Genomic DNA, 18,417 nt, shown 5'->3' on the forward strand with positions numbered 1-18,417 from the left:
AAAAAAGGATGCTAGCAACCCAAATCCTCTTTTTTTTTTTTTTTAAGAGAGAGAGGGGGAAGCACACTCCCTGCTGAGCAGAAAGCCCGATGTGGGGCTCAATCCCAGGACCCTGAGACCATGACCTGAGCTGAAGGCAGAGGCTTAACCCCTTGAGCCACCCACGTGCCCCCCAAATCCTCTTGATTGAAGCCTCAAAGGAAGTAGAGGGTCTTGCCCCCAACTCGTCCTTATTGGAACTTATAAGACACTCTGATTGGCCCATTTAAGTCACATGCCTACCCATGAACCAATCATTGTGCCCAGAGGGATAGAATGCTGATTGGATGGCCCAGCTCACAGACCCACCCCTGGGTGATTTGGTTCCTCCAAAGCTCACCAGGATCTTTGACCTGGAGCCCAACCTTGCTGGATCCTGTCTCCTAGCAACAGATCTGTGTCTGCCCATCTTAGCATCTCTATTGCCCCAGGTTACAATCTGGAGGTTGGAAAGATAGCTAATAGGCTCTTCCCAATGGAGGGTAATTATACTTTTATAGACACAGAGTATTCAGTGTTAACCCGGGGAGGGGGATCAAGTCCCCCCTGGTTCTCAGATAATCCCAGTCTTATCTCCCACCGCATTACTAATTTCCTCTTCTAGCTTGGAGCAGAGAATTCAGCTGTGGCAATCTCAACAAATCAAGCAGATGCTGGTCTCTGCTGCAAGAAGTAAACAGAGGCAGCTTGTGTCTGTCTAGGGAGACCTTGATGAAAGCGCTATTTCAACATCCCGATATTTTTCTCCAAAGCCCCTCAAACCACAGTCTCAAGAAACACATGGTTAGAGTCCCAAGATAAAACAGGCAAGATTTTTTTTTTTAAAGATTTTATTTATTTGGGAGTGCCCAGGTGGCTCAGTGGGTTAAAGCCTCTGCCTTCAGCTCAGATCATGATCTCAGGGTCCTGAGATCGAGCCCCACATCAGGCTCTCTGCTCGGCAGGACCCTGCTTCCCCCTCTCTCTCTGCCTGCCTCTATGCCTAGTTGTGATATCTCTCTCTGTGTGTCAAATAAATAAATAATAAATCATGACCTGAGCTGAAACTAAGAGTCAGGCGCTTAATGTTAACTGACTGAGCCACCCAGGCACCCCCAAGTCGGCAAGATTTTAATCAGGAAAAAAAAAAAAAAGATTTTAATCAGCTTATTTTTCTTCCACATAACAACGATCGCTTGTTTCTTGAGGAAGGCTCTTCTCGGGGCAGATTGTATGCACTGTGTAAATCTAGGCAGTCCCATTCACTTTGTAGTGAATGTATTTGTCTGTGGTGGCTCTGCCCCTCTACCTCACCTTTGCTCTGCCAATTCCAGTTTTAGGTTACTTCCCTCAATATCCTTCCCTTTCCAGGCACTAATTCTAAATTAGTGAAGAGTGTTATCGACTCAAGGGACAGAAACCCACTAAAGCCAGCCTAATGCCCAGGAAATTTGTTGGCTCATGGATTGGGAAGAATGAAGGCTCCTGGCCTCAGGTCCGGCTGGATCCAGGAGTTCAGCCAATACAGACAGAACTTTCTCTTCAACTCTCACCTGTACATCCTGGCATAGACTGGCTTCAGTCTGCAGACTGTTCTTCCTGACAACTGGGGAAGGGGACTGCTGGGAGGATGAGGGCCTAAATACAGCTTATGATCCCAGAGGAAGAATGAGATGTCCTGTCTTTCAACCTAATTATTGTGACCAGGAGATGGGGTTCTCTGATTGGTACGTTTAGACTGAGTGATACTGGGGGGCTGTGTTAGATTGGCATAGTGGAGAAGCATCCACAAATGGAAAGCAAGGTGTTGATAAAGATACTCAGGGGACAGGGGCACCTGGGTGGCTCATTCGGTTAAACTTCTGACTCTTGATTTCAGCTCAGGTTATGATCTCAGGGTCATGAGATGGAGCCCAGCATCAACCCCTGTGTAGGGCTCTGCACTCAGTGGGGAGTCTGCCTGAGATTCTCTCTCTCTCCCTCTGTCCCCACCCCACCCCACTCCTGTCTCTAAAATAATAAAATAAATAATTTTTTTTTTTTTAAAGATACTTAGCAGATGGAAACAACAGCTGTCATTACAAGCATTATTTGTTACGGGACCTTCCAGGAGGTGGCAATTTGAGGAACTAGTGACATAATCCAATTTCAGTCTCCCATCTCTCAGATCTGCTGTGGGCTCTTCCGAAGCAAGGTGGAAAGCCAGTTTCAGACCTTGTGTTCAGCACAGGTCTAGAAGGTTCAGGAAAGAAGAGAGAAGACTCCTGGAAGCCGGATTTGCTTGAGGTGGTGGCTTCAAGGGTAGGTGGTGTCAAAATTCACCGAAGACCCTTGGAAATACAGCTGTGGCCAAAAAAGTTTTTTCCAGCTTGCTAAAAGGGAAGTTCATATACCAGGAACCATGGGTGCCTCTATAGGAGGGTGTTGGGGGACAGGAGGGCACCTTATAGGATTCACGCATGTGGAGCAGGGTGTGGGGAGTTTTAAGGAGAGTTAAAGAGAGGAGAAGCAATTCTAGGTTGGTGCTGTCAGGAAGCTGGGAGCGGATTGGTAACTGGGTATTTGGATGATTTTTATCTCGGAAGTGGGAGGATGGAAGTGGAGCTGTCATTGGTAAAAAGCAACAGTCATCGCGTTAGTCCGGGACAGGAGGGTGTGTATTCATTTTTGTGGTCGCAGAGTGTCCTTGTCTCTGGCCTGGTTCAGACATGGCCACAGAGCGGCCTTGTGTGATCATTGTTTATATTCTGTGACTGTTGTTTATGCTCAGTGAAGACCATCACGGCCCAGCTGCCAGCTGCCGGAGCTGGCTTTCACTCCCTCTTTTCGGGGATCTCTGTCTCCAGGTGAAGTCTGCCCAGAGTCCTTCCCCATTGTGGCCTAGGCTTCTCCAGAGATCATCACGCCTGTGGGCATCAGACACAGGGAGTCCACCAGTGACAGCAGTGAGTGACCTATCAGCCAGGTAGGAGGAGGAAAACACCCAGGGACAGGGCTCCCAAGCCTTTTCCTTGGTGAGTCTTACAGGGAGTAGCTGGACTGAGCAAAGATGAACAACTTTGTCAATTGCAGGCCTTCTCAGAGCCTTGGCTTCATTTATGTGCCCCGCCAGTCTGCCAGAGAATAGAGGTTTGGTGCTTTCTGAACAAAGGTAGAGTCAGAGACATGGACACGAGGCAGAGACAGAGACAGAGGAGGCCAGAAATAGAGAGACAGAGAGGCAGAGGCAGGAAAAGTGACAGGAACAGAGGCAGAGACATTGACACAGGGAGAGCCACAGAAATAGAGGGACAGAGAGACAGAGAGGAACAGAGCTAGGCGCCGAGAGGGGAGCAGAGATGCAGAGAGAGACAGGGCCAGGGAGAGACCACGGCAGGGGCCGAGGCGGGCGGGGGCCCGACGGGGACGAGGGAGGCCGAGGCCGGCCGGGCCGGGCCGAGCCGGGCGGAGGGCAGCGCGGGAGGGCGCGGCGCAGACAAAGGCACGGCCAGGGCGGCCGGGCCAGGACAAAGGCTGGCCCGGGGGGCGGGGGCAGCGATGGCGACGGCCGCGGCGGGCGCGGGCGAACTACAAGTCCCAGCAGCTCCCGCTGCGGCCCTCGGCCGGCCCCTCTCGCTCCCCGGGAGCGCCTGGCGGGGCCGCTGGGCCGAGGGGGCCGCCGGCGGGGCTGGCGGGCGGGGGGCTTCCTGCGGGCCCCGGGGGCGCGGCGGGCCGGGCAGGGGCGAGGGGCGCCGGGTGAGTGTCCCCGCGAGCGGGCCAGGCGGGCGGGGGCCGGGGCCGGGGCCGGGGCGGGGGCGGGCGCGGGGCGCGGCCCGGGGCGACCTCTGTCCGCCTCCCCACCTTCCCGGCCCGCGCGCCGCCTGCCTGGCCCGGGAGAGCGGGGTCGCGGGCGTGTGGGGAGGGGGGCCCCTTGCGGCCCGCGGGCCTAGCGCGCCCTTTCCGCTGCCGTGGCCCCGGGGGAGGGCCCAGCCTGAGCTGGGCGCCTGAAATCGGTAGGTATTGGGGGGGCACCCCTCAGCTGTGGGGTCGGGAGCTCAGGACGCCCCCTCCCTGGAGGCGATCCAGACCCTCTCCATCCGAAGAACCCTGGAGGACCCCTAAGTATTGTTCTCTCCACCCTCCAGCCTCCTAAGGTTGGGAGTTCAGGAGGCCATTCCTCAGGAGGGCGATTGGGGTTCCCTCTGATCCCCCAGGGAGCCTCTTATTGTTCTCCTCCCCCTCCAGTTTTGGGGTCCAGAGTTCTGGAAGCCCCTTCCCAGGAGGTGATCCAGAGACCCACCTGGCTCCCCCCCACACCCCCCCAGGAACTCAGTTCTCCTCCCCATTCCAGCGAAAAGATGGGAATTTGCAAGGCCCCTTCCTCTGGAGGCGATCTAAAGGTCCCCCCTGTCCCCCAGAAACCCAGGCATTGTTTTCCCCCACCCTCCAAATGTGGCATCTGGGTTAAGGAGGTGATCGAAGAACACCCTCTCCATTTGCTTAGCCACTTCCAGCTGCGGGGTTCTCCGTGTCACTCTCCCCAGGAGAGCTAGAGGCCCCCCATCCCTCCCTCCAGGAACAGATGTGTTTGTTTGCTCCCTAGCCCGCAGCCATGGGGTGGGTAGCTCAAGACATCACCTCCCCATCGGTAGTCCAGAGCTCCCTCTGCTTCCCAGAAGGGCTCCCAGTTACTGTTCCTCTATCCTGCTTCCAATCTCCAAGTATGGGGCTGGAATTCAGGATCTTTTCTCCAGGAGGGAACCAAAAAAGTGTCCGGACACCCATCCCCATACCTCAGCCTTGGGATCAGTTAGTTATTCAGGAATCTCCCTTTCCTAGGAGATGACCCAGGATCCCCCCGAGTAACCCAAGAGGGGCCCTAAGTCTTATTTTTGCCTCCCCACCCCCCAGCTAGGGGTTAGAATTCAGGATCTGCTATCCAACTGGTGAAACAGGTATAACACCTGTCCCTACTACCCTGGCTATGGGGTCCATGGGTCTCCCTGTGCCCCAATGGGTTCCGCCTTAACCCCCTCCTCTAGCTTTAGGAAGTGGCATTTGGGTACACAAGTGTTTTGACAGTCACTCCCACCCCTGAACTGTGAGGTGTGGCATTCGAGTCCCTCTTCCCCAGCAGGCATGCCAGAGGTGCCCCTGCCCTCCCCCACTGATGCAAGGGGAGTACCAGCTGTCATTTGCCCCCCGCTCATACCCCAGATATAAGCTTCAGGGCTCAGGATGCGTCCTCTCCATGAGGCAAGCCAGAGGTTGCCCTTACTACTAGGGGACCCCCAAATATGTCACCCCCAACTCTGGGACTGGAATTCGAGCTATGTACTTAGGAGCAAGCACAGGAACCCAACCCCTTGCCCTCTTCCCCAGTCAAGCGGTTGGGAACCCTGGGCTCTCTCTCCTCCACAGGACCCAAGCTTCCCACGGGAGGAGGAGCCCAACATGGAGAGAGGGGCAGAGCCCTGGAGCTGGGCACTGGACACCTCTAGTGCTGGGGCCCATGACTTCCATCCAGGTGTGGTGCTGAGACGTGAAGGTTGCCCCTACCCTACCCCCCTCTCCATGTCCCGGCAGGGTCCCTCTTCTCCCTGCCCTGACTGGAGCGCATCACAGGTCTCCCTGTAATCTGAGACAAGAGAAGGATCCGTGTGTGTATTGAGGAGTGGGTCTGGGGCCATAGCCCCTCTCACCTCCCTGCCCAGACTCCAAAAGCGATCCCCTGGCCTCCAGAACCTACCTCCACCCCCCTCTGTCCTCACCCTGCAGATCCTGCCCCGGAAGCAGCCAGCACTTCCACACCAGGGATGCGGCGCTCAGTCCTGGTCAGGAACCCGGGCCACAGAGGCCCAAGGCCCGCTTATGAAGAGCTTGACTCCGACTCAGAGGACCTGGACCCCAACCCCAAAGAGCTGGATGCAGTCTGCGAAGACCCAGAGCCTGACCCAGAAGACCTCAACACTGTCTCCGAAGATGCGGACCCCAGCTACGAAGATCTGGGGCCCGTCTCTGAGGACCTGGACCCCGATGCCGAAGCTCCGAGCTCCATCTCAGCCGCCCGGGACTCGGATCCCCAAGATCTCCACCCCATGGCTTCAAGTTTTGACCTTGATCCAGATGTCATCGGCCCTGTCCCCCTGGTTCTTGACCCTAACAACGACACCCTCAGCCCCACTGAATCCCCAGACGTGGACCCCCTCGCATCCAGCCTCACTGCCACTCCCGAGGTCCTGGCCCCCAGCCCCGCGGTGCTCCCTGCACCTGCCAGCCCTCCCCGGCCCTTCTCCTGCCCCGACTGCGGGCGAGCCTTCCGCCGCAGCTCGGGGCTGAGCCAGCACCGCCGTACCCACAGCGGCGAGAAGCCCTACCGCTGCCCCGACTGCGGCAAGTCGTTCAGCCATGGCGCCACGCTGGCCCAGCACCGCGGCATCCACACAGGCGCGCGGCCCTACCAGTGCGCCGCCTGCGGCAAGGCCTTCGGCTGGCGCTCGACACTGCTGAAGCACCGCAGCAGCCACAGTGGCGAGAAGCCGCACCACTGCCCGGTGTGCGGCAAGGCGTTCGGGCACGGCTCGCTGCTGGCGCAGCACCTGCGCACGCACGGCGGGCCGCGGCCGCACAAGTGCCCCGTGTGCGCCAAGGGCTTCGGGCAGGGCTCAGCGCTGCTGAAGCACCTGCGCACGCACACCGGCGAGCGGCCCTACCCGTGCCCGCAGTGTGGCAAGGCCTTCGGCCAGAGCTCGGCGCTGCTGCAGCATCAGCGCACGCACACGGCCGAGCGTCCTTACCGCTGTCCCCACTGCGGGAAGGCCTTCGGCCAGAGCTCCAACCTGCAGCACCACCTGCGCATCCACACGGGCGAGCGGCCCTACGCCTGTCCCCACTGCTCCAAGGCCTTCGGCCAGAGCTCCGCGCTGCTGCAGCACCTGCACGTGCACTCCGGGGAGCGCCCTTACCGCTGCCAGCTCTGCGGCAAGGCCTTTGGCCAAGCATCCAGCCTCACCAAGCACAAGCGGGTGCACGAGGGCGCCGCCGCTGCAGCCGCTGCAGCTGCTGCAGCCGCCGCAGCCGCGGGCCTTGGCCTCAGTCCTGCCTCCATGTTGAGGCCAGGGCAGGTCTCCCTCCTGGGTCCTGATGCTGTCTCTGTTCTTGGCTCTGGCCTGGGCCTCAGCCCTGGCCCCAGCTCTGGCCTGGGCTCTGAACCTAGCTCTGTGCTGGGCTCCCTTCCTGATCCTGGCCCCAGAGCTCTCTCCTGCTCCGAATCTACCCCCACCCCTGATTCTGTCAAATCTTCTGACCCTAAGCCTGGTCCCAACGCCAATCCTGACCTCGTGGCCAGCCCTGAGCACGGATCTGGTCCCAGCTCTGACCAGGATCCCGCCCCCAGCCCCGAGCCCAACCCTGAATTTCACCCTGACCCCTGCTCTCCCATCCATGACACTGTCAGTCCGGCCCTCCCTACTGGCGAGAGTCCCGAGTGGGTGCAGGAGCAAGGGGCTCTGCTGGGGCCGGATGGCTGAAGTGGACGCCGACACTCACGGGGGCCTGGGGAAGTTGTGTGTCATGCAATTTAGTAAAATCCTCCCACTGCCTCCCGGCTCTGTGTTGTGTGGCTTGCCTCTTTCTCTTTTTCCTCCCTAATGCATGGCCCCTTCCTCAGAAGATGGGAGGGTGTGGCCTATGCCAGCCATAGCTGGAACTCCGATGTCCCTGCTCCCCGCTAATCCTCCAGGCTTCCCAGTTCCCCCACAAGGTCTCACACTGGTCCCTCCCTGCTTGCCCCTCTGCTTCCCCAGACCTGGCCACCCTAGTCATGGACAGACTTCTGCTGAAGGTGGTTTGAGAAGGATCCTTTTCCTTTGGCTTTTCTATGAGTGGTGGAATTTCTGGCATTTTCACAGTCTAGTGGGCTGATAATGGAGGCTGATATGAGACCCTGAAGGCACCCTACACGATCTGTTCACATAACCTACCCTTATCCTTCAGAGCCCAGGTTATGGGCACAGCACTGGATGGAAGAGGTTGCCTATGTGTTGAACATAAATCTGCTGATTGGTGGGGTCTCAGCCGGGAACAAGACAAGCATGGCCTTCACAGAACTCACAGATGCCAAATTCAGGAACATTTAAGTAGTTACGGGGTGTAGTTCATTCTTTTTTTTTTTTTTTCCTTTTTAAGATTTAAAAAAATTTTTCATGTAAGAGAGAGAGAGAGGCAAAAGCAGGGGAGGGAGAAGCAGGCTTCCTGCAGAGCAGGGAGCCTCATGCAGGACTCTATCCCAGGACCCTGGGATCATGACCTGAGCCCAAGGCACACGCTTAACCGACTGAGTCACCCAGGCACCCCGGTAGAGTTCATTCTAAGAAAAGCATAACAAGACATTTCCGCCCAACACATCAGACAGGTAACAGTGAGGAGGTAGCAAGGTTTCGGGGAGACACATCTCACGCAACAGCGTGAGTGCTCAGTCACCATGCTCATGGTCTACAAAAGGATCAAGACCTCTGATTTGGGGGAGGGGGGCTGCTTTCCCGAGGAAGGAATCCATAATCCCAATAACCACTACTTTAATCATCAGTACTGTTTGTCCAGCCTTGTGCAGCACTCTTGCATTTCATGCTTTTGAGTTTTCTCATTTAATTCAACAGCTCCAAGAGGCAGGTAACTATGACCAAGTATCCCCCTTTTGCAAATGAGTAAACAGGCACGTGGAGTTTAAGAACTTCTTTGGAAGATGTAGAAGTGGCAGTTGGCCAGGCCTAGATTTCACCTAAACTGTCTGTTTGCCAGAGTTTGCGTTCTTAACCAGTATCCTTCAAAGCAAGAGCGCAAAGGCCCTGGGGCCATTGAGTGAGAAGCTCGGGGAGATGGGGGCTGGAACAGAGGGACCTGGTAGACTGAGGTCAGAATTCCCTTGTCATCCCAGAACAATGGGAAGACATCAGCAGGTTGTGGCAGAGGACTGATTATTCATGGAAAATGCTTCTGGCTACTGCCTGGAGAGTGTAAGGGGAGAGAGTCAGGAGTGGGTGCCTCAGGTCAGGGAGGAGATTGCTGCACTGGTGCAGGCCAGGAATGCTGGGGGACTCTGGGCTGAGACCTATAGGAGTGGGTATAAGTGGTCCTATTTGGGACATACTTAGGAAATGAAATAGGATTTGCTGACGGTTCAGATGAGAGGAGCAGTAGCGGAAAGAGAGAAACCACCGGGTTTCTGGGAGGATGGAGAGGCAGCCATGAGACAGGACATATGGTCATCACCCGACTCTGCGGAGGGTAAGGGGTGAAGCACTGAATATGGAACTCAAAAATCTGGCACAGGACGCGGTCCTAGGGCACTCTCACAGCCAGCCCATCCCCCAGCACATTGAGCGCCCTTCGGCGTTAGGACCTCAAGGCCACCCTTCGCCCGCAAGAAGCCAGTTGAGGCACGCACGCATGCGTACGGCTGCGGCAGCAGGGGCTGTCGTGGCGCAGGGGGAGGGATAGGATCCGGTCACGTGCACTGGGGGCGGGGAAGAAAGAGCGCCTGGTCACGTGATCGCGGCGAGCGTCAGCTGACCCGAGAGGGTTTGAAGCGGCACCGCGAGGGAGCGAGGCCGCAGCAGCAGGGGCGGCGGGCGCTCGGACCCCGGCTGCCCCGCCGCGCCCCGCCCCGGCATGGCAGCCCCAGTGGGCCGTCGGGGCTCAGGTGAGGGCGCGCGCGGCCCCCCCCCCCCGGGACCCCGAACGCGGGCGGGTGGCGAGCTCTCCCGACCTGGGGCGGCGGAGCTCCCGGTTTCCTTTGCCTAAACTTCAGTGTTCCCCTTCGGTGGAGATTAGGACATATGGCTCCTAGACCCTGGGCGGCCGGTGGGCGCCCGCTCCTCCGTCCCTGGAGTGGCGGGACTCTTGTGTGCTCTCTCCGGACCCAGGTTCTGCTCAGAGTTCCTAAACTCGGGCAGCGGATGGGCCGCCAGCTTCTCCAGCTCCGGCCCGGGAGGTTCCCGGGGTTTGCGTTTTGAGCGTAGTTCCGATTGCTGGCTTTGCTGAACACAGCGGGCACCAGCTTCTCCAACCTTCACGTGAAACTCCCAGGATTCCCTTCCCCGATTCTTGAGGCCGTGCTCAGCTTCTATAAACTCAGATGGGGGTCTGGGGGGATTACCTCCTTGAACCCAGGCGCCGAACTCGATCTCATGGAGTGGGAGCTCGGCTTTCTTGAACTCAGGCGGTGGATACCCAGCTTCCGGTCTCTTCGGCCTCTGCTTCTCATGGGGGAGGCTGGGGGTAGACTCTTCGTGTTAGTCTTCCCTTCGTGAGCTAGCTGGAGATACCTGAAAGCTGTCCCTGCTGGTAGGATCTGGGCTGGGTTAACTGAGATCCCGGTTAGTGAGACAGACCTGCTTGCTCTCTGGCTTCCCATCCAACTATCTTGTAAACAAGCACAACAGCATCCAAGCTCCAAAGGGACTGGCTAGGAGCTGGCCTTCCCTGCAGGACAGGTTCTGACAGTGCTCCCATTTGTCCTGGCAGCTGTGTCAGGCAGGCGGCCCGCCCGGTCCTGGAAAGAAGCAGGGTTGCCCGGGTCAGGGTGGTGGGGGTGTGTCAGGGTCCCTCCTGGGCTGCTGTGACCAGCTGTGACCCCAGTGGTTAATGAAACCTTGGACTTTTCTCTTGGGTTGTTCAGAAATGAAGAGAATAAGCAGTGCTTAGAATAGACTCTATTTGCTGAAGAATTACCAGGACTTGGGGGGTGAACCAAGGCTTCTGTCTGCTTTATCTCACTACATTCAGAGAACACCTTTCAGAGTTTCAATCTTGGTAGACTTTTAAGATTTTATTTTATTTTATAGATTTTATTTATTTATTTGACAGAGACACAGCCAGAGAGGGAACCCAAGCAGGGGGAGTGGGAGAGGGAGAAGCAGGCCTCCTGCTGAGCAGGGAGCCCAATGTGGGGCTTGATCCTAGGACCCTGGGATCATGACATGAGCCAAAGGCAGACTTTTAATGTCTGAGCCACCCAGGCACCCCTTAAGATTTTATCTTTAAGTGATCTCTACACCCACCGTGGGGCTCGAGATTGAGAGTCGCATGCCTGTCCCACTGAACCAGTCAGGCACCTGCCCCTGGCAGACTTTTTTTGTTCCCACTTTTCTTTTTCTTTCTTTCTTTCTTTTTTCTTTTTTTTTTTTTTTTAAGACTTTATTTATTTATTTGACAGAGAGAGACGTCACAAGTAGGCAGAGAGGCAGGCAGAGAGAGGGGGAAGCAGGCTCCCTGCTGAGCAGAGAGCCCTATTCGGGCTCAATCCTAGGACTCCGGGATTACGACCAGAGCTGAAGGCAGAGGCTTAACCCACTGAGCCACCCAGGCGCCCCTGTTTCCACTTTTCAAATGAGAAGATGGAGGCTTTGAAAGATAACCAGGATCTGCCAATTGGGAAGTGGCAGGTCTGGGATTTGGTTCGAGAGCTGTGAGAGTTCCAGAAGCTGGTGCCCTTCATGAAGATGCTATATTAGCTGGTGAGCTAGCAGACAGGCAGTGTGGTAATAACACCCATTGGTGTGCAGTGAGTTTTTAGCAAATGTGTTCTGTTATTATTACTGTTGTCATTCTCCCCTTCTCTGGGCCTGTGGTTTGTGAGAGTGTCAGCTGGCTGGGCCAGGTCATGATGAGTAGAAAAGTCCTTCTTTGGGTATTTGACCAGAAAAAACTGGAATGTGGCTGATCTCCATGCTCATGCCTGGAGGCTGGAGTTGGGAAGAGCCAGTGGAAGCAATTCCTTTTCTTCCCACAAATCCACAACTGGAACAATGATGGAATGTTCCGACATTCTTACCACAAGCCAGCCCCTGTGATAAATGTCTTGTCAGTGTTCAGTGCTCAGCTTCCTGGTGAGAGGTGTTATAGCCCCATTCTGCAGATGAGAAGGCCGAGGCTCAGAGGCAGAGGTCCCTGCCCTAACCAGTGATAAGCAGGGTCAGGAATCAGCTCAGGCCCTCTTGAGCCCCAAATCCGAATTTATAATCTCTGAGCAGGACTGCTTACATCTATCCACAAAATGTTGCAGATCTGGGTTTTCTGAGATCTCTCCAAGGTCTTTGGCTGGCACGGTGGGACCTCTTTGCCCTGTTGGCAGGTGAGCCTGCCTGGGCCTGGTCCCCACCACCATCCCCCATTCCCACAGAGACCGAGCGGCTCCTGAGCCCCAGTCCTGGGTATGGCACCCGGGCTGGGGCTTCCCCCACCCCTCCGGAAGAGGAGGACCTCCGCCGCCGGCTCAAGTACTTCTTCATGAGTCCCTGTGACAAATTTCGGGCCAAAGGCCGCAAGCCCTTCAAGCTCATGCTGCAAGTCGTGAAGATATTGGTGGTCACCGTGCAGGTGAGCCCGGCAGGGGCCCCAGCAGAACACCACCTGCGGCCGGTGCTGCTCCTGAGGGAGAGTCCTGGCATCCAAGCCTGGCCCTGACTCCTCAGTAATGGGGTGATCAGTAGGAAGCCCTCTAAGATTGTGCTGGGGACAGCTCTTTGTAACCTCACAGATGCTCTCTGGGGTCCTGGCAACTGCTGTTGCTATCATTTTATATGTGAGCCAGTGGAAGCTCAGAGAGGTTAAGGGACATGTCCAAAGTCACACAGCCACCAAGCATGGGGAGCTTGCACTGGAACCCAGACAGTCTCATGCCATGTTGACTCTCAGACCTGACTCAGTGGCTGAGCAGGTAGTTGCTGCTCCCCATCCCAGGTCCTGTGGTGGGCTTTGGAGACCCCACGATGAATCAGACCCAGCCCCTGCCCTAAGGAGCCTCTGGTCCGGTGCTATGATTCAGGGTATGTTAAGATACTTATGATTTCCTCTCCGTAAGAGAGCACAACACTGGTACTCACCCTGTACGTTTGGGTTCAGCACAGAACCGGGCCCCTGGTAAACATCCAGGGAGCCATAGGCCTCTGTCGTCATGAGATACCTGAGCACCCGCTCTCTGCTGCTCACGGTGGGCATTCCTCGTAGCCAGCCTTGTCAGTTCCCACTCCCCCCACCAGCTCATCCTGTTCGGGCTCAGCAACCAGCTGGCAGTGACGTTCCGGGAGGAGAACACCATTGCCTTCCGCCACCTCTTCCTGCTGGGTTACTCGGATGGGGCGGACGACACTTTCGCGGCCTACACGCGGGAGCAGCTCTACCAGGCCATCTTCCACGCTGTGGACCAGGTGCGGGCAACGGGGGGCAGGTGGGCGGGCTGGCAGGGGAGAGTGGGCAGGGCTGACAGACCCGCCCTTTCTCTGCCCACAGTACCTCCTGCTCCCTGATGTGTCGCTTGGCCGGTATGCCTATGTGCGAGGCGGGGGTGGCCCCTGGGCCAACGGCTCGGCCCTGGCCCTCTGCCAGCAGTACTACCACCGAGGCCACGTGGACCCAGCCAACGACACCTTTGACATCGATCCCATGGTTGTCACTGGTGAGTAGGCAGGCCAGGGCACCGCTGTTGGGAGTACCAGCTGCTGGAATTAAAATCCCACTGGAAGATGAGGTTGTCCTGATCATTAATAATTTGATGTTTGCAGCATCTTTGGTAGAATGCTTGGTGTGCAGAAAAGTGCAAGTGCTGTGTTCTAACATCGTTTGTTCACTGAGCATTTGGGGGCCCACTGGGTGTCAGGCCCTAGGGCCTGTGTAGGGAGTGAGACAAACTGGGCCCGCTCCAGGGGAGACCGTGGGGAACAAAGGACAAATGTTAAGTTCACAGCGGGAAGTGAAGGAGGGAAGGGGGGCTGCGGGGGACTGTGGGGAGACCTGCCTGTGCCTCTCCCGCCCCCAGTGTCCCTTCCCTGACTCCCTGTCCTCAGACTGCATCCGGGTGGACCCCCCCGAGAGACCCCTTGTGCCCCCCAGTGATGATCTCTCCCTCTCGGACGGCAGCACCAGTTACAAGAACCTCACGCTCAAATTTCACAAGTACTGCCTGATGAAGGGGGGCCTCCAGGGCTGGGCCAAGGGTTGGGGGCGGGCAGGATGCCAGGCATCCTTGGCCACCCCACCGCGGGCGGGGTCAGAGGAAAACCATGCTGATGCCTCCGTGTGAGCATTTCCTCTTTGAGCTGCAGAGTCAGCATGGGGCAGCAGCGCTGCTGGTGGGGTGGGGGCGGAGGGCAGGGGTGTCAGGAGGGACCGGCAGAGCCCCCTTCCTCACCGAAGCCTCCCTCCCAGGCTGATCAACGTCACCATCCACTTCCAGCTGAAAACCATCAACCTCCAGAGCCTGATCAACAATGAAATTCCCGACTGCTACACCTTCAGCGTCCTGGTAAGCCCAGTGTCCAGGACAAGGGTGGCAGGCCCGCCAGTGAGAGGGGTTGCCCACAGGACCCCTGAGCTCCGGGGCTGGGGACCCTTGGCCAGGGGCGATTTGGGGGGGTAATAAGGGATTTGGGGTCGGATGGACCATCCATCATGCGGGCCTGGGAGCCTAGGTCCGCCAAGGTTTACTCTGGCTCCTCCTGCCCCGCCACACCCCTGCAGATCACTTTTGACAATAAGGCGCACAGTGGGCGTATCCCCATCAGCCTGGAGACAAAGGCCCACATCCAGGAGTGTAAGCATCCCAGCGTCTTCAGGCATGGTGAGCCCCCAACCCCCAGACCCATGTTAGCAGGGGCCCTGAGCTGCCCTGGGGATTCCCCCAAGCCCCAGACCAGCATGGACCCAGTTCCTGACTCCCCCAGGTAACCCAGTTAGCTCGTGGAGTAGCCACAACCAGTCACAGACCCCTAGGCCTGGCCTGGCCCCATCCCCAGTCTCCCAAGGCCTCAGGCCACGCCCTGGTCCTACCCAAGTCCTCCCCCCACAGGAGACAACAGCTTCCGGCTCCTGTTTGACGTGGTCGTGATTCTCACCTGCTCCTTCTCCTTCCTGCTGTGCGCCCGCTCACTGCTCCGTGGCTTTCTGCTGCAGAACGTGAGTGCTGCCTCCAGGGTCACACATGTGTGCCTGAGCTAGCCTCGCCCAGCTCGGGGGCCCATAAGGGCCAGGGGAGAGAGGGTCCCTCGCTGGGCCCGGCCGGCCCTCACCCCACCTGCCTCCTTGCAGGAGTTTGTTGGGTTCATGTGGCGGCGGCGGGGACGGGTCATCAGCCTCTGGGATCGGCTGGAATTTGTCAACGGCTGGTACATCCTGCTGGTCACCAGCGATGTGCTCACCATCTCGGGCACCATCATGAAGATCGGCATAGAAGCCAAGGTGGGTCCTGGTCCCTTATACCGCCTTCTCCACCCCTCCCATACCTGTCTGGGGCCATAGCCCGCAGGAAGGGCCAAGCCAGGTGGGGGTGACACTGCTTCTGCCCCTAGAACCTGGCGAGCTATGACGTCTGCAGCATTCTCCTGGGCACCTCCACGCTGCTCGTCTGGGTCGGCGTCATCCGCTATCTGACCTTCTTCCATAAGTACAACGTAAGCTTCGTATGTGCAGGCTGGATCCTCTGGGCGGTGGCCACGTGCTCCCCAAGTCTCACTGTCCTCCCCTAGGTAGATTCATACACCTGTGGCCATCACCAGCTTCTACAGATGGCCTGTCATGAGCCTCTTGCCCACACTGGCCCACCCAGACGTACCTGTCCCTACAGCCAAAGCAGAACCATGGGCACTGCCCCCAGCTGAGTCCAGCGGAGAGGGGGTGGGGAATGGTCAGGCCCTCCCTGCTCCCCCTGCCCCATTCACAAGGCCAGTAGATGTTGTGGCCACACCCACATGGACTGCCCTCCCCATCTGCCTACCACAGATTCTCATTGCCACACTGCGGGTGGCCCTGCCCAGTGTCATGCGTTTCTGCTGCTGTGTGGCTGTCATCTACTTGGGCTATTGCTTCTGTGGCTGGATCGTGTTGGGGCCCTACCATGTGAAGGTAGGGGCTGTCCAGGGCGTGGTGCTCATGACCCACAGTCAACGCGTTCCCATCTCCCCTCTCTCCAAGCCCACCGCTGAACCCTCTGAGCCCTGGTCTAACACTGAACGGTCCACCTGGACCCCTGGTACCTTACCAGGAGGTCTCCGGCAGTTCTGCCCATTGTTCCCTCTGACCCCCCGCCCCATGTCCCCACCCCATCCCCAGCCCCCAGTTGCACCCACGGTCCTTCTGACCCCACAACCCCACTGCCCTGCTGGCAGTTTCGCTCGCTGTCCATGGTGTCGGAGTGCCTGTTCTCGCTCATCAACGGGGACGACATGTTTGTGACGTTCGCCGCGATGCAGGCTCAGCAGGGCCGCAGCAGCCTCGTCTGGCTGTTCTCCCAGCTCTACCTCTACTCCTTCATCAGCCTCTTCATCTACATGGTGCTTAGCCTCTTCATCGCGCTCATCACTGGCGCCTACGACACCATCAAGGTCAGCGCCGGCCTGCATGCCTCCCCCCCCACCCCGAGCTGTCTCCGTGGGGGGCCAAGCCTCACGGATATACAGCCCTGAACCTTGGGCTCCGGGTCCCTTGGAGTTGGCCCCGGCAGGATCTCAGGGGGCATGAGGCAGGGTGAGGAGGGAAAGACCCAGGGAGAGAAGATGGGAGACTGAAAAGCGGAAGCGGGGAGTGGGGCATGCTGACCACAGCTGCCACATTCTCAGTTTTACCAAGGTGGGGCTGTGGCCAGGTCAGGTTCCCTTGTCTTTTACTGACGGGGAAGCCAGGGTGTACCTGGTTGCCTGAGGTTAGCTGCTAAGTGGTAGAGCCAGGCTCAACCCAGGACTGTGTGATTCCGGAATCCCCAATCCTATACATGTCCTATACGGTGGCCTGGGTGGGAGCTCTTTGGGTCCAGGGAATGGTGGTGACCCCGCACGGGGCAGGGATGAGAGGAGAGAGGGGTTGTAGTAGAACGTGAGGGTGGCAGGTACACACGATTCTTTAGCAAATGTGTGTTTGAGGGCCCTGTACTGGGTATCTGGGAAATGCGGTATATACGGACGATGCCAGAGCAGTAGGCAAGATGGGTGATCTGTGAACAGAAGTGTGATGACCAGTTCGTGAGAGGGATGAAGGTTACAGAGGGATCCCCTGCTTTAGACTGGTATTGGGGTGAGTCCAGGAAAGTCTAGAATGTGCCAGTACTGGTCCTAGCCACATGTGACTGTTAAAATATTGACTTGAAGTGAAACACAATTCCATATTCAGTTTCTCCTCACACCATTCACCTGTCGAGTGTGCAAAGGTTAATACAGTTAGTGACTACCAGATCAGATGGCACAGATAGCAAACTCTCCTGTATCAGAAACTTCTGGATTGAGAGTCCAGGAGAGAGCACGAGGGAGAAGGAACAGCCAAAGGCCCAGTAGCCAGAAAGGACTTGGGGATGAGATGATGGCTTCTCTACAGGTTGGGAGGGGTGAAGGCTCTGCTGAAAGCCAGGGTTCTGCTGGGGAAGCAGACAGGCACCCCCCAAGCCTGGATACAGTCATCCCACAGATACACTTCTGTCACTCGGGCCCAAGGAGTCTTGGGTCTTGCTCTAGCACCTAAACATCACACGTATGTATCAGCCTTGGATATACAGGCCCAGACCTTGTTCCTGCCATGTGTGCCCACTCAGTAGATGTTCCCTTCCAGGCCCCCAGCTTATGTCAGGTACCGCTCTGGGTGCTGAAGCAGTAGCAGAGGGCTGCTGACCAACTGACCAAGATGCGGGATGTGCACATTTTGGGGGCCAGGGAATGTCTCCCCGGGAAGCAAACCCGGAGGAATGACAGGTGGAGGTGACCTCGCGTGCTTAAGCGTGGTGGGGGTGGGGGAACTTGGTTGGTGGCGAGTCACAGGGAGGAGATCCCGGTGGCTAGCTGGCTGGCGAGGAGGTGGGGCGGGAGAGAGAGCAGACCTCAAAGGGGCCACCCCGCATTTGTTCCCCAGCACCCTGGCGGTGCTGGCGCAGAGGAGAGCGAGCTCCAGGCCTACATCGCGCAGTGCCAGGACAGCCCCACCTCCGGCAAGTTCCGCCGCGGGAGCGGCTCCGCCTGCAGTCTCCTCTGCTGCTGCGGCAGGTGCGAGCTGGGGATTGGGGTCCGGGGACAGGGAGCCTGCCAGAGGGAACTAACTGGTCCCTTCCGCCCCGGCTGGCAGGCTGACACGGCCTCTCCCCCAGGGACGCCTCGGAGGAGCATTCGCTGCTGGTGAACTGAGTCGGAGCCGCCACTGCTATTGGACACTAGCCCTCCGACTGCGGAGACTCACGCTTATTTATTTGTAGGGTTTGCTTTTAAGGACCGGTTCCCTCCCGCGCCCTGAGGACCTGGGCCAGTCGGGTCGGACGCGGGTGGGGACGGGCGGGGTGGGTGTTAAATAAACGGGAAAATAAATGTGTCTTCATTTATAGCGGGAGGGGCGTTTCCCGCGCTGGTCGGTTTCGGCCCCTTTAAGGCGTCGTCAAACAGCGTGGCGGGCTGC

At 57.7% G+C, this 18,417-nt stretch overlaps 2 protein-coding genes, 1 long non-coding RNA gene and 1 other non-coding gene across 8 annotated transcripts; 2 read left to right on the forward strand and 2 right to left on the reverse strand.

Annotated features, from left to right (window-relative positions):
- Positions 1–3,548: 3,548 nt before the first annotated feature.
- On the forward strand, positions 3,549–7,604 carry ZNF358 (zinc finger protein 358). Of its 3 annotated transcripts, none has more exons than XM_047703962.1 (3): positions 3,549–3,753; positions 5,419–5,524; positions 5,776–7,604. In XM_047703962.1, exons 1-3 carry the CDS (start codon positions 3,556–3,558, stop codon positions 7,524–7,526), a joined length of 2,055 nt encoding a protein of 684 aa, XP_047559918.1. In that variant the 5' UTR covers positions 3,549–3,555; the 3' UTR covers positions 7,527–7,604. The 3 variants fall into 3 exon arrangements, with proteins under 3 accessions (XP_047559918.1, XP_047559934.1, XP_047559926.1); XM_047703970.1 differs by lacking the exon at positions 3,549–3,753 and adding an exon at positions 3,883–4,952; XM_047703978.1 differs by lacking the exon at positions 5,419–5,524 and having other exon boundaries at positions 3,699–3,753.
- Positions 7,605–8,400: 796 nt separating this feature from the next.
- Positions 8,401–8,502, reverse strand: LOC125090229 (small nucleolar RNA U13). Its single transcript, XR_007124252.1, has one exon. It is a non-coding gene; the product is annotated as a small nucleolar RNA U13 (small nucleolar RNA).
- Positions 8,503–8,662: 160 nt separating this feature from the next.
- On the reverse strand, positions 8,663–10,243 carry LOC125085574 (uncharacterized). Its single transcript, XR_007122974.1, has 3 exons — positions 10,154–10,243; positions 9,146–9,273; positions 8,663–9,002 (listed from the first exon to the last, which is right to left on the reverse strand). It is a non-coding gene; the product is annotated as an uncharacterized LOC125085574 (long non-coding RNA).
- Positions 9,540–18,351, forward strand: MCOLN1 (mucolipin TRP cation channel 1). 3 transcript variants are annotated; one of them, XM_047704039.1, is made up of 15 exons: positions 9,540–9,697; positions 12,179–12,375; positions 13,038–13,205; positions 13,288–13,453; positions 13,842–13,950; positions 14,203–14,299; positions 14,515–14,614; positions 14,843–14,949; positions 15,082–15,231; positions 15,342–15,443; positions 15,772–15,894; positions 16,158–16,373; positions 17,520–17,604; positions 17,884–18,014; positions 18,116–18,351. In XM_047704039.1, exons 1-15 carry the CDS (start codon positions 9,667–9,669, stop codon positions 18,218–18,220), a joined length of 1,887 nt encoding a protein of 628 aa, XP_047559995.1. In that variant the 5' UTR covers positions 9,540–9,666; the 3' UTR covers positions 18,221–18,351. The 3 variants fall into 3 exon arrangements, with proteins under 3 accessions (XP_047559995.1, XP_047560000.1, XP_047560005.1); XM_047704044.1 differs by lacking the exon at positions 17,520–17,604; XM_047704049.1 differs by lacking the exon at positions 9,540–9,697 and having other exon boundaries at positions 12,237–12,375; positions 13,814–13,950.
- The last annotated feature ends 66 nt before the right edge of the window (positions 18,352–18,417 follow it).

Source organism: Lutra lutra, chromosome 1, assembly GCF_902655055.1.
Source record: "Lutra lutra chromosome 1, mLutLut1.2, whole genome shotgun sequence".
In the NCBI taxonomy this organism is placed as follows: Eukaryota; Metazoa; Chordata; class Mammalia; order Carnivora; family Mustelidae; genus Lutra; species Lutra lutra.

Excerpts from the sequence above, each read along its gene's own strand:
- ZNF358 (XM_047703962.1), top strand. The coding sequence starts at position 3,556 with ATGGCGACGGCCGCGGCGGGCGCGGGCGAACTACAAGTCCCAGCAGCT. Across the intron at positions 3,754-5,418 it reads GCAGGGGCGAGGGGCGCCGG|GACCCAAGCTTCCCACGGGA; the intron begins GTGAGTGTCCCC and ends TCTCCTCCACAG. Across the intron at positions 5,525-5,775 it reads GGCCCATGACTTCCATCCAG|ATCCTGCCCCGGAAGCAGCC; the intron begins GTGTGGTGCTGA and ends CTCACCCTGCAG.
- MCOLN1 (XM_047704039.1), top strand. The coding sequence starts at position 9,667 with ATGGCAGCCCCAGTGGGCCGTCGGGGCTCAG. Across the intron at positions 15,444-15,771 it reads CCTTCTTCCATAAGTACAAC|ATTCTCATTGCCACACTGCG; the intron begins GTAAGCTTCGTA and ends TGCCTACCACAG. Across the intron at positions 16,374-17,519 it reads GCGCCTACGACACCATCAAG|CCTTGGATATACAGGCCCAG; the intron begins GTCAGCGCCGGC and ends CGTATGTATCAG.